The 13,705-nt window shown below is 45.8% G+C and overlaps 2 protein-coding genes across 3 annotated transcripts; one reads left to right on the top strand and one right to left on the bottom strand.

Annotated features, from left to right (window-relative positions):
• Positions 1–2,074: 2,074 nt before the first annotated feature.
• On the bottom strand, positions 2,075–3,413 carry UQCRQ (cytochrome b-c1 complex subunit 8). The gene is made up of 3 exons (XM_002912904.4): positions 3,253–3,413; positions 2,939–3,106; positions 2,075–2,282 (listed from the first exon to the last, which is right to left on the bottom strand). The coding sequence occupies exons 2-3, from the start codon at positions 3,090–3,092 to the stop codon at positions 2,188–2,190; spliced, it is 249 nt and encodes an 82-aa protein (XP_002912950.1). The 5' UTR covers positions 3,093–3,106; positions 3,253–3,413; the 3' UTR covers positions 2,075–2,187.
• On the top strand, positions 3,361–8,624 carry GDF9 (growth differentiation factor 9). Of its 2 annotated transcripts, XM_034656006.1 has the most exons (3): positions 3,361–3,454; positions 5,727–5,922; positions 7,288–8,624. In XM_034656006.1, the coding sequence occupies exons 2-3, from the start codon at positions 5,790–5,792 to the stop codon at positions 8,250–8,252; spliced, it is 1,098 nt and encodes a 365-aa protein (XP_034511897.1). In that variant the 5' UTR covers positions 3,361–3,454; positions 5,727–5,789; the 3' UTR covers positions 8,253–8,624. The 2 variants fall into 2 exon arrangements, with proteins under 2 accessions (XP_034511897.1, XP_019655112.1); XM_019799553.2 differs by lacking the exon at positions 3,361–3,454 and having other exon boundaries at positions 4,901–5,922.
• The last annotated feature ends 5,081 nt before the right edge of the window (positions 8,625–13,705 follow it).

The raw sequence follows: 13,705 nt of genomic DNA, 5'->3' as shown, positions 1-13,705 counted from the left end.
GCATCGGGGCCCACAGCAGTGGTTCCTTTCTTGAGAGTCTTCACCCAAGTTTTTCTTTCCTTCATGGATTTCGGCAGATATAATGCCCCTAAAGTCATCCCAGATCCCCTATCACGTACAGGAGCGCTGAGCTATACAACTCCCCACATTCCAGGCCCCCACCGACCTCAGCACCCTGACACACAGAGCTCCGTGCCCCCCAGCTTAGAGAAGTAAGCCCTTTGGTGAGAGACCAGCTTACCGCAGACTTTCTTAATTTTCTTCAAAGGCAGAAGCTCATCATGTAAAAGGGCTTACAGCCAGATCTTCTCAGAGCACTCCTGGGATAAAAAGGATTCAGACCCAGACTCGGTGCCTGGTTGGAGCTGAGGAAGGGAACATTTGCTTTTGAGCCATTATCTCCAAAGGAGTCAAGGAACTGGAAAGAAATAAAGCCTTGAGGTAAAAAGAAGCCAAGAAGATGGGGGAGGGTAGCTATCTCCCCGAAGCCTGGGGCTAGTGAGAGGGAGAAAGACAGATGAGTGGCCTGTCTAGGCAGTGGCCCTCTCCTGCTACCTGAACCTGTTTATGCAGAGTCGGTTAAGCATCTGCCTTTGGCTCAGGTCATGATCCTGGGACCAGGATCAAGTCCTACATCAGGTTCCCTGCTCAGCGAGGTGTCTGCTTCTCCCTCTGACCCTACCCACCCCCTCGTGCTCACAAATAAATCTTAAAAAGAAAAAAAACAAAAACAAAAACCCAACTACGCAGAGGGAAGGATGGGTGGTACATTTCCATCTCTAGGTCACAGCTTCATCAGATTCTCAACAGCCTATGTCCCAAACATGCAAGAAACCCTGGGGACACATACAACAGACAAAGAGCCCAGGAAAACTAGACCATGTTGGGTGAGGCAGGAGTTTCCATCCTACAGCTGTCCTTTGTTAAGCCTGCCAGACTCCTAGAGATCACTCATTCCACCATTACCACAGCCCTATGGTTTTCTATTAACACACCATCTTACCAACGAAAAGGTCAAAGCTCAGGAACCCAAGTTTCTTTCTTGCATCATGCAGTGAAGCAGCACAGGTTAAAGGGTATGGGCTTAAGTCCACCAGACTCAGAGGTTCTTTATCCTGCCTCCCAATCAACGCAGTTTGTATCACCGTTTGTTTTTTTAAGTATTTTAACTTCAGTTCCTAACAGACGAGAATAATCATTATAACAAGGAAAAAAAAATACAGCCAGAAGCTGAACTATACTGTGAAAGTTGCTGCTCTGAACAAGTAAGTGTCCCTAGAAGTGAGGAAGTTTCTGGAAATGGAGTAGGGAACCAGAAGCATAACACTACCAACACCTACCTCTACCATCTGGTGAAGGAGAAAGGATACCTTTCTACTAAAAAGATAATTCAAAGGCTCTAAAACAAGGGTAAACTTTTCAATAAAGGACCAGAGAGTAAGTATTTTAAGCATTATGGGCCATATGTGATTAAAGGCCACTCTTAGCAACCTGGTACAAACACAGGTAGTTAAGCTATGGAGGCCAAGGGATGACCTCACCCCCTCCTTTTATAGCTGACTTCTTTCCCCTCAGGCTAAGGAAGGCCTGTCTTAGGAGAAAAGGCAGTCTAGGATAGCTTTAAGAGCCAAAACTTTAGCACCAGACTCCACCATTCATTAGCTGTGTCATTTTGGCCAAATTACTCTCACTGAGCTCCTGGGTCCTCATCTGCAAAATGAATGCCATGATACTTAATTCAAAGGTAGTTCTAAAGTTTACAAGTACTTATTTATATAAAGGGCTGACTATCTCACACATAATTATAATATAGTTACCAGATCTTATTGTTATTATGGGAGCAGACTACTGGAACCAACCCCACAGTTGACCCCACCCACAACTGATCAGCTGCAGGAGTAGCTGCCGCTAATTTCTTATAGATTATGGAACAAGCACTGAGCCCAGAACCTTCGCCAAACTCGCAGACTAGCCAAGTTCCCGTTTGGGACTCAGGCTAGGAAGGGGAGCTCATGAACTCGAGCATCAGCAGTCACACCAAGGGCTTGCTCTCAGAAATGCAAAATCACAACAGTGCAGTCCATAAGAAGTTTATTACGTCTTCAAGTCTTCAAGACACTACAGTGTAGACTCCTCTCGCAGAGAAGGGTCTTTCAGACACTGGGAACCACTATCCAGATGAATGGCTCATTTGTCATTTTCATAGGCAGCTGGATTCTTCCTCTTGGAGTTCTCAAATTCCTGGGTTCCCCATGTGTAGACAAGATAAAAGGCTACAAAAGCTTTAAAAATCAAAAGTGAGAGTAAGTAGCGAGCCCATGGAAGACACCAGGGTCCCTGTCTTCTTTCCTGACTCACTGCAGGCTCCGCCCAACTATCTCTAGTTTCTAAGAAGCCACTTATAAGCCAGATGATCAAGGAAAGTTACATCACACACCCATTTTGCAGGTGACCAAAAGAAAGGGCCATCCCAGGAAAATCTGTCACCAAACCTTCCCTCTTCCCCCAGTTACACATTTTTAAAAATGTTAATGAGACAAGTGAGACATAATTCACGTAACATATACTTCACCATTTAACACGTCAGTGCACACTTCTGTGGGGTTTTTTTTTTGGGGGGGGGGTTGGCCAATTTACAAGGCTGTGCTACTATCATCACTATCTGCTGCACATGTCACACGTAACAGTTCATCGTTACGAAGTGGGTAAAGATGACCTCAGAGGGAGACGCTGGAATCACACAAGTGACCTTGGGCCGGTCGTTCGTGACTCAGTTTGCTACTCTGCAAGATGGGGAGGACACACTAGCGCAAGGGCTTTCAGGACACTGAAGCATGAGAAAACGTGTGCGTGGCAAGTAGGGAGGGCTCACTGAGGGGGCCCGCTGTGACTCAGTGTCTGACGGAGTCCAGCCCCCCAACCCGGCCAAGGCACTCACGGGGCACGACGCGAAGGACGCACGCCCGCATGCGGCGCAGCACGTTGGGGATGCCCTTGCTGAAGTAGTGCGGGAAGGCGCGCTGCTCGAAGGGCGACAAGCTGTAGGTGATCACATGCCGCATCCGGGTCAGATTCCCAAACTCGCGGCCCATGGCGGCGGCGGCGCCTGCAAGAGCCAGGGTGGACGGGCGCTTGCCTCAGGCCCGGGCGCGCCGCCCCCGACCCAAGACGCCCTCCCCGGAGCTCCTCATCTCTCCCGGCCCAGGCGGCGCCCCCACCCTCCCACGGACCCCCAAGACCGCGCGACCGGACCTTACTCCCGCGCGGGGGTCACCTCGCCCTCCACAGTTGCGGGAACGACCGGCCTCCGTCCGTCACTTCCGCTCGGTTTGGAAGCCCGTCCCGGAGGCCGTGAAGTCACTTCCGGGGAATACCATTTTCCAGGGGGAGGCGTCGTTGCTCCCCCTTCTGCAGAGAAGTGTCCTGGTCGCGGGGCGGCGGGGTGTCGTAGCCCGTGAGTGGGCGGGGCCAAGCGCGGGGCTCGGAGTACGGAGCTGGCTTTGGGGCACGGGGGCGCCCCGCGAGGCCCTCACGCTTCCCTTCAGCCTTCTGCCCTGCGGTAGAACCGCAGGAAGCGGCCGGGGCCGAGGGGCGCAGAGAGGTGTAGAGAAAGGGGCCCTCCGGCGTCCAGGGCGCGTTGGCCGGAGGAGGGGCCGCTGCACGCGGCCGTCTGCGCTCTGGCCCAGGCGCTAAGGGGCTCGGTTCTTTCCAGAACATCAGCGACCCCAGTACCGGGTTCGGGGACGTGCACCTGCGGCTTCTCTCGACCGCCGTGGTCCGGGAATCCACTGGCGGGGCTTAGACTTTCCCCCAGTAGAATAAAAACGTTTCCTCACATTGTGCCCCAGGAGTCCCCAAGGAATGGGCAAACCGTTGATAACAGGCCGTGGGCGGCGGTAGGAGGGACGAGGCTACCTCCACAGCCGCCGGCTTGCCGCCACCTCCCACCCAGGTCTGGCCGGGGGCGGGCTACGGGGAGGTGCTGCCGCCCACGCTTCTCCACGGCCCCGGGGGCCTTCTCGGCGTTTCTGCAAGCGCTTTCCCGGAAGGATGCTGCTGGCCTGGCCTTTCTGCCTGCTGCAGAGCGTCCGTAAATGTTTTGTTCATGGCGTTGCCGGCCATATGTGATGTTGGAGTAAGCTGTCATTCAACAGTTGGCGTGTGTTTTATGGAACCCTGCCTCCTAGACAGGGGCCAGGGAGTCTTGGCAGGCAATGAACTTAAAATTTGCAAACATACCTCAGTTTCATCAACCTGGGCAATGCACTGACTGCTTCTGAATCTTGTACCATGAGTGTGGGTTGACTTCCTTCCAGCGTGGTCCCCTCACGGGTGCGCCGGATATGCCCTCGTTACAGCTTTTCATGGTCCGCCTTTGTCTCGTTTTCCTAAAGCATCATCTCTAGCCTTGTCTCAGCTCCAAGAACATTAAGTCCTTATCCCAAGAACAAAAACACCCTATCAAATGAAAATAAAAATAAAAATTAATTTTTAACCCCCCCAAAACCAAACATCTCTAAGCCTTTCAACCAAAATATATATAGATGAATGTGCAGACCAAAGTAAAGGATCAAGATATTATATTTAGGGGCGCCTGGGTGGCACCGCGGTTAAGCGTCTGCCTTCGGCTCAGGGCGTGATCCCGGCGTTATGGGATCGAGCCCCACATCAGGCTCCTCCGCTGGGAGCCTGCTTCTTCCTCTCCCACTCTCCCTGCTTGTGTTCCCTCTCTCACTGGCTGTCTCTATCTCTGTCAAGTAAATAAATAAAATCTTAAAAAAAAAAGATATTATATTTAAAAATGAGTCAAGGTTAAAGGCGATGTCCTTTTTAAAGCATATTTCAGTATTCCAAGTATATATTCTATAGGAAGCTCCCTGAGAACTGGGCAACCCAACAGTTCTCTGCTCTCTGGAATTTCAATGCCAGTTGTGACTTTTTCTCACTCTCCAAATCAACATGCAGTAAGTAATTATTCTAAGCACCTGGAAGTGGGAGAGGTGATGAGGATGAAGGGAGAGGAAGAGTGAATCCAATATATTGCGTACCAACAGATCTTCCTATCATCATAAATAGCTTTCCCACTTGCTTTGGAAGTTTCAGCAAGCACCTAAGGAACATGTTAAGAATCCTAACCTCAAAAAATGGATGGTTTTAAGATCATTTCTCAATTCTCTTGGCCTTTCAGTTTGCATAACTAGTCTATTGGCATAACAAACACTTAAGAGCTTTTAAATAAATGCCTCTTTAAAAGGGAGAGGTGGGGAAAAGGGAGAGGAAAGCTAAATAACCAGATACTTCCATCCCTAATGAGCATAAATTGGATAAATAGGACGTTATCAGCAGTTTGATGCACAGCTGATAAAAATTATCTTCAGCGTGGCATCCTTGAGGTCTGATTACAGAAGTGACCCTTGCCTACCCACTCACCTAAAATTTATTTAAGAGGCTGACCTAGGCTCTTCCTGGCTTTTAGCAAGAAGACTGGTAGGGGGAAATGTATCCCCTGCTAGTTCTTTCAGGCCATGGAGCTTCTCAGCAACTTCTTCCTTTGGTTTTTCTGCTTTTCCTGGCTGTGTTTTCCTATTAGCCTTGGAACTCAGGCTTCTAGAGGAGAAACTCAGATTGCAGCTGGTGCTGAGCTGGAACCTGAGGCTGAGCCTTGGTCCCTGCTGCAGCCTCTAGATGGAAGAGACAGACCTGGCTTCCTTTCTCCTTTTTTCAAGGTTCTGTATGATGGGCGAGGTGGTACCCGTAGGCTGCAGCCAGACTCCAGAGCTTTGCGGTACATGAAGAGGCTCTATAAGGCATATGCTACCAAGGAGGGGATCCCTAAATCCAACAGAAGTCCTCTCTACAACACTGTTCGGCTCTTCACATCCTGTGCCCAGCACAAGCAGGCTCCTGCGGACCCGGCAACAGGTGTGTAGGAGCCGACTGGTGAATGGGTGGTGGGGAGATGATAGACTTGTCTGTGTTTCAGTTACAGAATGGAGCTGGGCCTTGCTCCTTGGATTACTTTTTATTTTGCATGATACTCAGTATCAACATTGAAACAAATCTGGTACTTGACCTTACTGTTTTTCTAATGCCCTCATGGATTAACGTTGGCTCCTATGGTAGAACTTTAGAGCTAGAAGACACTTAATGGCTCTAAAGACTGAGCAGAGTGTTGCTGAAGGTCAGCATCTTGTCCAAGGTCACAAAATCAAGACTGGAAACCAGGTATTTTGACCTCTGTCTGCTTATTATTCCCATTTTATCCGTGCTCACCTGGAAACGTGTCTAAAATGTCTCCTAGCTACTGGTGTATTGTGTAAAATAGAAAGTTTTCCCCCTTGTTTGTTGCTTTCTGTGAGAGGAAAGCTGAAGACAGTATTGAGAACAGTAGATCCTCCCAGGAAGAAAGTGTTAGTTACCAATCTGACCCAGCACCTTGGAGTCCTGTGTGTGTCAGAGAAAGGAGTGGTCCTTTAAAGATTTTATTTATTTGACAGAGCTAGAGACAGCCAGCGAGAGAGGGAACACAAGCAGGGGGAGTGGGAGAGGAAGAAGCAGGCTCATAGCGGAAGAGCCTGATGTGGGGCTCAATCCCATAACGCCGGAATCACGCCCTGAGCCGAAGGCGGACGCTTAACCGCTGTGCCATTCAGGCGCCCCAGGAGTGGTCCTTTTAAAAAAAACAAAAACAAAAACAAAAAAAACACCAAACCTAGATTCACTAGCTTGTGACCAAAACCATTTTAACCCAGTGGGTCAGCTGTGGCTGTTTAAAGCCCTCCCCTCTTCCTTGAGGTCTTATTTTATTAGAGTGGCTTTAAAGCTTCTATTTATCAATCTGAAGTGTTCCAAATTAGACTATAAAGTTCTTTATTGATTCTGTTCTTTTGGGCTTAAAAGTCTTAAGGCTGATAAGTGTTTATTAGTTATCTCTCTAGAGACTCAGAGAAAAATAAAATTTACTACCTTCTTCTATGTTTGGAGCCAATTACTGAGACTGGGAAACTAGAGATTGGGAAATGTAATGATTCTGCGTTGTTTTATTCACCACTGAAGCTGTTCTGAATTTCTGGTGATAAAATAGCCACTTGTAGCCGCTGGCAGTTAGCTACAGTATCTATCCCCAGTATTTTCTCCAAAACCAACCCCCCCACCCCGCCTTTTTAAGGCTGGAGGAAGTGGGGAAAGAGAAGGGAGATAACACATTACCAAGGACAAATGCCTTGATTTGACTCGCTATTATGTTTCTGTATGAAAGCACTACTGGTGGGTTGTTTTTCTTCTCAGGATCCGCTCCATCAGTGGACCTGCTGTTTAACCTGGACCATGTTACTGCCGTTGAAAACTTACTGAAGTCAGTCTTGCTCTACACTTTCAGCAACTCCATTTTTTTTCCCTCTGCTGCTCAATGTGTATGCACCCTGGTGATCAAACAGCCAGAGTTTTCTAGCAGGACTCCCCAGAGAGCTCCGTCCTCATATACCTTTAACACAGAGTTTGAATTTAAAAAGAAATACAAATGGTTTGAGGTTGATGTGACCACTCCTCTTCGGCCGCTAATGGCCTCCCACAAGAGAAGTATTCACATGTCTGTAAACTTCACCTGCATGAGAGACCGGCGGCAGGATCCCCCAGCGCAGGACAGGCCATTTAACGTGACTCTTCCGGTGCCCCCCTCACTGCTTTTGTATCTGAATGACACAAGCGCTCAGGCTTATCACAGGTGGTATTCCCCTCACAATCAACGGAGGCCTTCACTGAGCGCTGACCACAACAGAGGTCCGTCTGCCTGCCCCAAGGGAGAAGGGTCGGCTGAGGGTGTAAGAGCTTCCCGTCACCGGAGGGGTCAGGAAACCGTCAGCTTGGCATTGAACAAGCCACTGGTTCCAGCTTCTTTGAACCTGAGTGAATACTTCAAACAGTTTCTTTTTCCCCAACACGAGTGCGAGCTACATGACTATAGGCTTAGCTTCAGCCAGCTCAAGTGGGACAACTGGATCGTGGCGCCGCACAGATACAACCCTCGATACTGTAAAGGCAACTGTCCCAGGGCAGTTGGACATCGGTATGGCTCCCCAGTTCACACCATGGTGCAGAACATCATCCATGAGAAGCTCGACTCCTCAGTGCCCAGACCATCGTGTGTACCCGCTAAATATAGCCCTCTCAGTGTGTTGACCATTGAGCTGGATGGCTCAATCGCTTACAAAGAATATGAAGACATGATCGCCACTAAGTGCACCTGTCGTTAACGGAGGATTCTCTGAACTAAAACCTTGAGCCTCTTCAGTGAAGGAAATACCGTGTGCCTCTCCGGGCCTTCCAGGGAGAGCTGTGTCGAGGGGCTGTACTGCGGTATGTTGTGTATGGAGGAGCCCGTGTAGATGAGCCCATTCTGTGGCAGCCGTCAGTGTAAAGTGGTAACAGCTGCCTTGATTTTCAAATGTCCATGAAATCATTTCGGAGGGCTTTAGGTTTTTTTTTCCCTGAGCCATTTTTTTTTCCTTTGGAGTCTTGTTTTTGATGTTAAAAAAAAAAAAAAAAAAAACCAAAAACCTAAATCTTGGATGGAATTGTGGCTCTAAATAGTTCAGAGTGCTATAGTTTTATTTAATGGAAGAATAAATCCCTCTCAGTGGCATAAATTTACTGTCTCTGTGGTTTGTTGTTTTTTTTGGGGGGGGGGTTGGTGGTTTTTGTTTTGGTTTTGGGTTTTTTTTGTTTTTTGTTTTGTTTTAGGATGGCTTTTAAATGGTCTTAGGGGAGGGAGAAGTAGTATAATCTATAAGCTAGTCTTGGCTTAACTTTTTAGTTAAGGAGTTAGCTTTTCTACCTAAAACCTGATGAAGGACAGTTACGAGGACTGGAAGCACGTGCAACCTGTGTCTGTTATATTAGTGTGATGGGTGCACCCCATGCTAATTCACCTCTCCGGGTGGCATGTGTAAATAGGGTGACTCACATCAAACAATATAACATTTGTCCCATTTACTTAACGGAAATTGCCTTGCAGATTTTTACAAGAAAATGCAATGTTCAAGATTTTTAGAATGTTTTCACCTTTATGTATTGAAAACCTCTGACCCTACGGAAGGAAGTCAGGGAACATTTTTTCCTCTTTTCATTTTTGTTTGTTTTTGCAGATTTCCCTCAGCTCCCATCACACCGTCCCCACAAATTTTTTCCAGGTGGATTTGGGAGTGTTGCCATTAAATGAACCTGGCAGTGATTAAGTTACATTACAGAACGGGCCTGGTTTGGCTATCAGGGCTTACATATGAGTTTTCAATAAATCCTACCTTGGGAGAGCCCTAGAGGTACAGTTAGGACTAACGTAGTGATGCCTGTTTCAGCGTTTCTAACACTTAATCTACAGACCAGAGTAACAACTAAATGCAAAATGTACTTTTCATTTTTTTTTTCTTCAAGGTTTTTATTTACTTAATTACCTCTTCACCCAACGTGGGGCTTGAACTCAACTGCAAGATCTAGAGTTGGTAGCTCTTCCAAATGAGCCAGCCAGGCACCCCGTACTCCTCATTTTTTTTTTCCCTTTTAAAGATTTGATTTATTTGACAGAGCAAACACAGGCAGGGGGAATCTCAGGGAGAGGGAGAAGCAGGCTCCCAGCTGAGCAGGGAGTCTGATGCAGGGCTCAGTCCCAGGACCCTGGGATCATGATCCTAGCTGAAGGCAGTCGGCCTAACGGACAGAGCCACCCAGATGCCCCTCCTCATTCTTGTAAATCAGCTTTTCTTAGTGGTGAGTGCTTAGTGTCTAAGGAAGCCAGCTGGGATTTTGTTTTGAATCTGTAGATGAGTTTGGGGAGTTTTAGCAATGTTAAATTTTAGCAATGTTAAATTGGCGTTTTAGCAATGTTAAATTTTGTAATTCATGGCATGGCATGTTTTTTCTTAGATTGAAGTCTTCTTTCATTGCTCCCAACAATGTTCAGTACTTTTCGAGTATAAGTTTTGCATTTCTTATTGTTAAATTCTAAGTATTTTATTCTTGATGTGATTGAGAGTAGAATTCTTAATTTCCTTTTGAGTTGTTTCCTGGTGTGGTGCTATCTTGCATACAGGTCACAAGCCTGCACATACTGACAAAATGCTCTTTTAGCCACTCAAAAACATTTTTTAAGAAAAATGAGCCTGGAGGTGTCTGGTTGGCTCAGTCGGTTAAGCATCTGCCTTCAGGTCATGATCCCGGGGTCCTGGGATGGAGCCGGACATCAGGCTCCCTGCTCAGCACAGAGTCTGCTTCTCCCTCTCCCTCTGCCCCCCTGCCGTCCCCCACTTGTGCTTGTGCTTTCTCTCTCTCAAATAAAAATCATTAAAAAAAAGAGAAAGGAAAAATAAAACTGTAACAAAGGGAGAAGTTTTAGATGGGCCAGTTTCCAAGTAACTTTGCCATCTTACTGTCTAACCTGAAGGAGTCCTTTTTCTGTTGTAAATGAGGCTGCCAGTCTAAGAGGTGGTGTTTCAAGGGTTTTGTCTTGTCTTCTGTCATTCTTCAGGGTAAAAAAAAAAAATAACTGGCCTGGAAAGGGCATGAGTAACCATGGCGATGTGCAATTAAACTTACTTGAAGGTAAGTCTGCCTTAAAGACAGCTGTTTTCAAATGGACCACATGAAATACATATCAAGTTGAAGTATTCCTCATTATTCCAACTAAACTGAAATTCTTTCCCCGAAGACGGGAATTCGTTTTACTTTTTTCATTGCCTAGTTCTGCGGTTGAGTATAGATATGGTCAGCAATCTGAAGGTTTAGAAAAAAAGAAAAGGAGTTGTTCTGATGGAAGTTAAGTATTAGGGTCAATGCCATAATTAGGGACAGAAAGAGTTCATTCTTACAGGTAACTTCTAAAGTTGGTGATGTATAGTATTTAGATCCTGCAGTTGTGTAGTGATAGCATGAAGAACTGTAAGTTTGGCTTCCCTGTGACTTTGTTTTGTTTTGTTTTAAACTTGCTAATCTAGTTTCTTCATGCATAGGACAGCGTCAATATTGAGAGATGATAAATCTGCTAAATTTAAGCTTCAAAGATTCTTTTCTGCACAACTGAGGAGGGTATACTAGTCTCCCAACGGCCTCCTCCCAACGAAACCTGTTTTTCTTTGGTTGCTCTTAGAAAAGCTGCCACTTTAGAAAAGAAATGAGAAAGGACAACGGTGATGGAAATCTGGAAATTCAAGGATGAGGCTACATGTGCCTTAAAGTGATGCATTCAGCTTTGGTATTTAGTTCAGATGAGATAGGAGGTCACGTAATGGGATGGGTGCTTTAGTATGCCAGGGAACAATGGTGCAGGTCAAGAGCTGGTTTTACCTTCAGCTCTGAGTTTCCTGCTCCTTATCTGTTTAAATCAACTCCTGTGTTAAACTGAATACTTGGTGTATTGAACTAAGCAGGTTCAAGGGCAGCAGCCACCGGACTTGGTTGAGAGCTCAGTTTGGACAGTCTGTGGGGAAATGTGGGGTCAAGGAGGAAGTGTTCATGTTTACGTAAGTGATAAAAATGCTCAGAACTTTACCAAAATTTTAAGTAACCAATTTTAATTTGTAACTTTAGGATTGTAAGTTATAAAATGACAAGTGAAATTAAAATACTTAAGATACTCTTCTAGGGGATGTTAGTCCCCCAAAACCTTTCTAAATATGTCATTGGCTGAATGGATTGATAAAATAGAAAAGCATTGTTTTATCCATTAACTGTTCTTTAAATAGAAGGAAAAAATCAACACAACCAGGAGATTCAGACCAGAATTGATAAGTAGGTACTTTTTGTGTGTATAATTACTTCCTGATGCAGTTGTCTTTCCCAAAGCACAAGTCTATGAGTTAGTGTTTGGAAAGGGCCCTAATATGTTAGACCAGGGCTATTTCAGCAATTAAAAAATAGGATTTTTTAAGTGGTCTGACAGTATTTCTTTGTCCTACTTCAGTGTGTAATGCAATTTCTATGGAACAATTGAGTAATACATGTGGGTAAGGGTCAACTGCATTTTGGGGATTTTATTGCTTAAGTGCTATGTGAACAGTTTAGAGTCAGTGTCTTTCCCTGTTGGAATGCTGTGACAGGCAGTGTTGGGAGTTCATAGCCGGTGCCTCGGTCATTTTGGCTTTCTCAGAAATAATTAGCTCACTGAATAAATATTTATTGAACACTGACTATGGGCCAGGTGCTGCTATGTGTGGTTAAGAACGGAGTCTGATGTTCTCAGCTACAGGAAAAATATATCACTTACCGGAAACAGAGACTTCCTTTATTACTCTGAATTCCAAGAGAGAGCTTTTGTCACCACAGAATATTCATTGGAGGAATACAGTTTGGGGTGGTACTACATAAGCAGGCTGAATGAATAGTATCTTTAGAATTTTTTAAAATAAACTTTATTTTAAGGTGATTGGAGATTAACATGCAATAGTAAGAAATACGAGAGAGATCATTTTTATCTTCTGTCCAGTTTTTGCAATGATAATACCTTGTGAAACTAGCATACTACCACAATTAGGATATTGTCATTGATGGAATAGATTTTTTTTTTTTACATTAAAAACTACTTGGTCAAGGAAACGTTCATCCTAACGTCAATAGTTTTGATAGATTCTAGAGTTTTGTTAATATTTTGATATTATTTAATGGTCTAATATTTTTTTCATCTCCTGCCATTTCACCCCTACCCTTAAAACTTTGAGCCCTTTAAACTATAGTTTTATTAATTCAGTAAGTACCTATTGGGTGTACACCACATGTTACTTTTTTTTTTTTTTTTAAGATTTTATGTATTTGACAGAGAGACAGCCAGTGAGAGAGGGAACACAAGCAGAGGGAGTGGAAGAGGAAGAAGCAGGCTCCCAGCAGAGCAGGGAGCCCGATGGGGGGCTCAATCCCAGGACTCTGGGATCAGGCCCTGAGCCAAAGGCAGACACTTAATGACTGAGCCACCCAGGCGCCCCCACACGTTACTCTTCTAAGCAGTGTCATAGTGGGAAATAAGATTAACAAGGTACTTGTCTTCACGGAGCTTTATATAAGTGGGGCGAGACGGACACTATACAAATACCATGAGCAGCCATATCCAGGAGCTTCTAGGCAGAACCGAGGTGAGAATGAACCTGGGTTCTGAGAACAGAAAGAACTGGGTGTGACTGGCAAGTAGGAAAGGAGGAGGAAGGCATGGAGAGCCAAGTGGAGTAGGAGGACATGCAATGGAAGTAGACCAGGTAGAGGATACAAGACCTTATTAGGCCAGCACCAGGGGACTGGCTAGGAAGCCATGGAGAATGTTAAACCAGTTACCGGAAATGGTTCTATTCATTTTTTTTCCCTTAAATATCACTCCAAATATTACATGTAGAATTGTTTGGCAGAAACTAGTCTGGGGGCACCTGGGTGGCTCAGTCCGTTAAGCGTCTGCCTTCGGCTCAGCTCATGATCTCCGGGATTGGGCCCCGAGTCAGACTTGCTGCTCAGCAGGGAGTCTGCTTCTCTCCCCCCTCCCCCCAAATAAAATCTTAAAACTAGTCCAAAGCCTGAAGACCCTCGGGGCTTTAGAGGGCTGTTGTCAGGGTCCAGGGGAGAGATGGTGCTGACTTGCATTATCGCAGTGGAGATGGGATGGAGAGAGGTGAAGAACTTGGCATGTATTTTCATTGGTCCTTGGTTTTGTTACTTGGCAAATCTCTCTGCGGTTGTA

Source organism: Ailuropoda melanoleuca, chromosome 3 (genome assembly GCF_002007445.2).
Source record: "Ailuropoda melanoleuca isolate Jingjing chromosome 3, ASM200744v2, whole genome shotgun sequence".
NCBI classification, from domain to species: domain Eukaryota; kingdom Metazoa; phylum Chordata; class Mammalia; order Carnivora; family Ursidae; genus Ailuropoda; species Ailuropoda melanoleuca.
This window is presented reverse-complemented; position numbering and strand designations above follow the sequence as displayed.

Bases quoted from the DNA above. Each gene is read 5' to 3' on its own strand.
- UQCRQ (XM_002912904.4), bottom strand. From the start codon at position 3,092: ATGGGCCGCGAGTTTGGGAATCTGACCCGGATGCGGCATGTGATCACC. The intron at 2,283-2,938 runs GTGAGTGCCTTG...TGATTTTTAAAG, and splicing joins CGTCCTTCGCGTCGTGCCCC to CTTTTGTAGCCTTTTATCTT.
- GDF9 (XM_019799553.2), top strand. From the start codon at position 5,526: ATGGAGCTTCTCAGCAACTTCTTCCTTTGGTTTTTCTGCTTTTCCTGG. The intron at 5,923-7,287 runs GTGTGTAGGAGC...TTTTCTTCTCAG, and splicing joins TCCTGCGGACCCGGCAACAG to GATCCGCTCCATCAGTGGAC.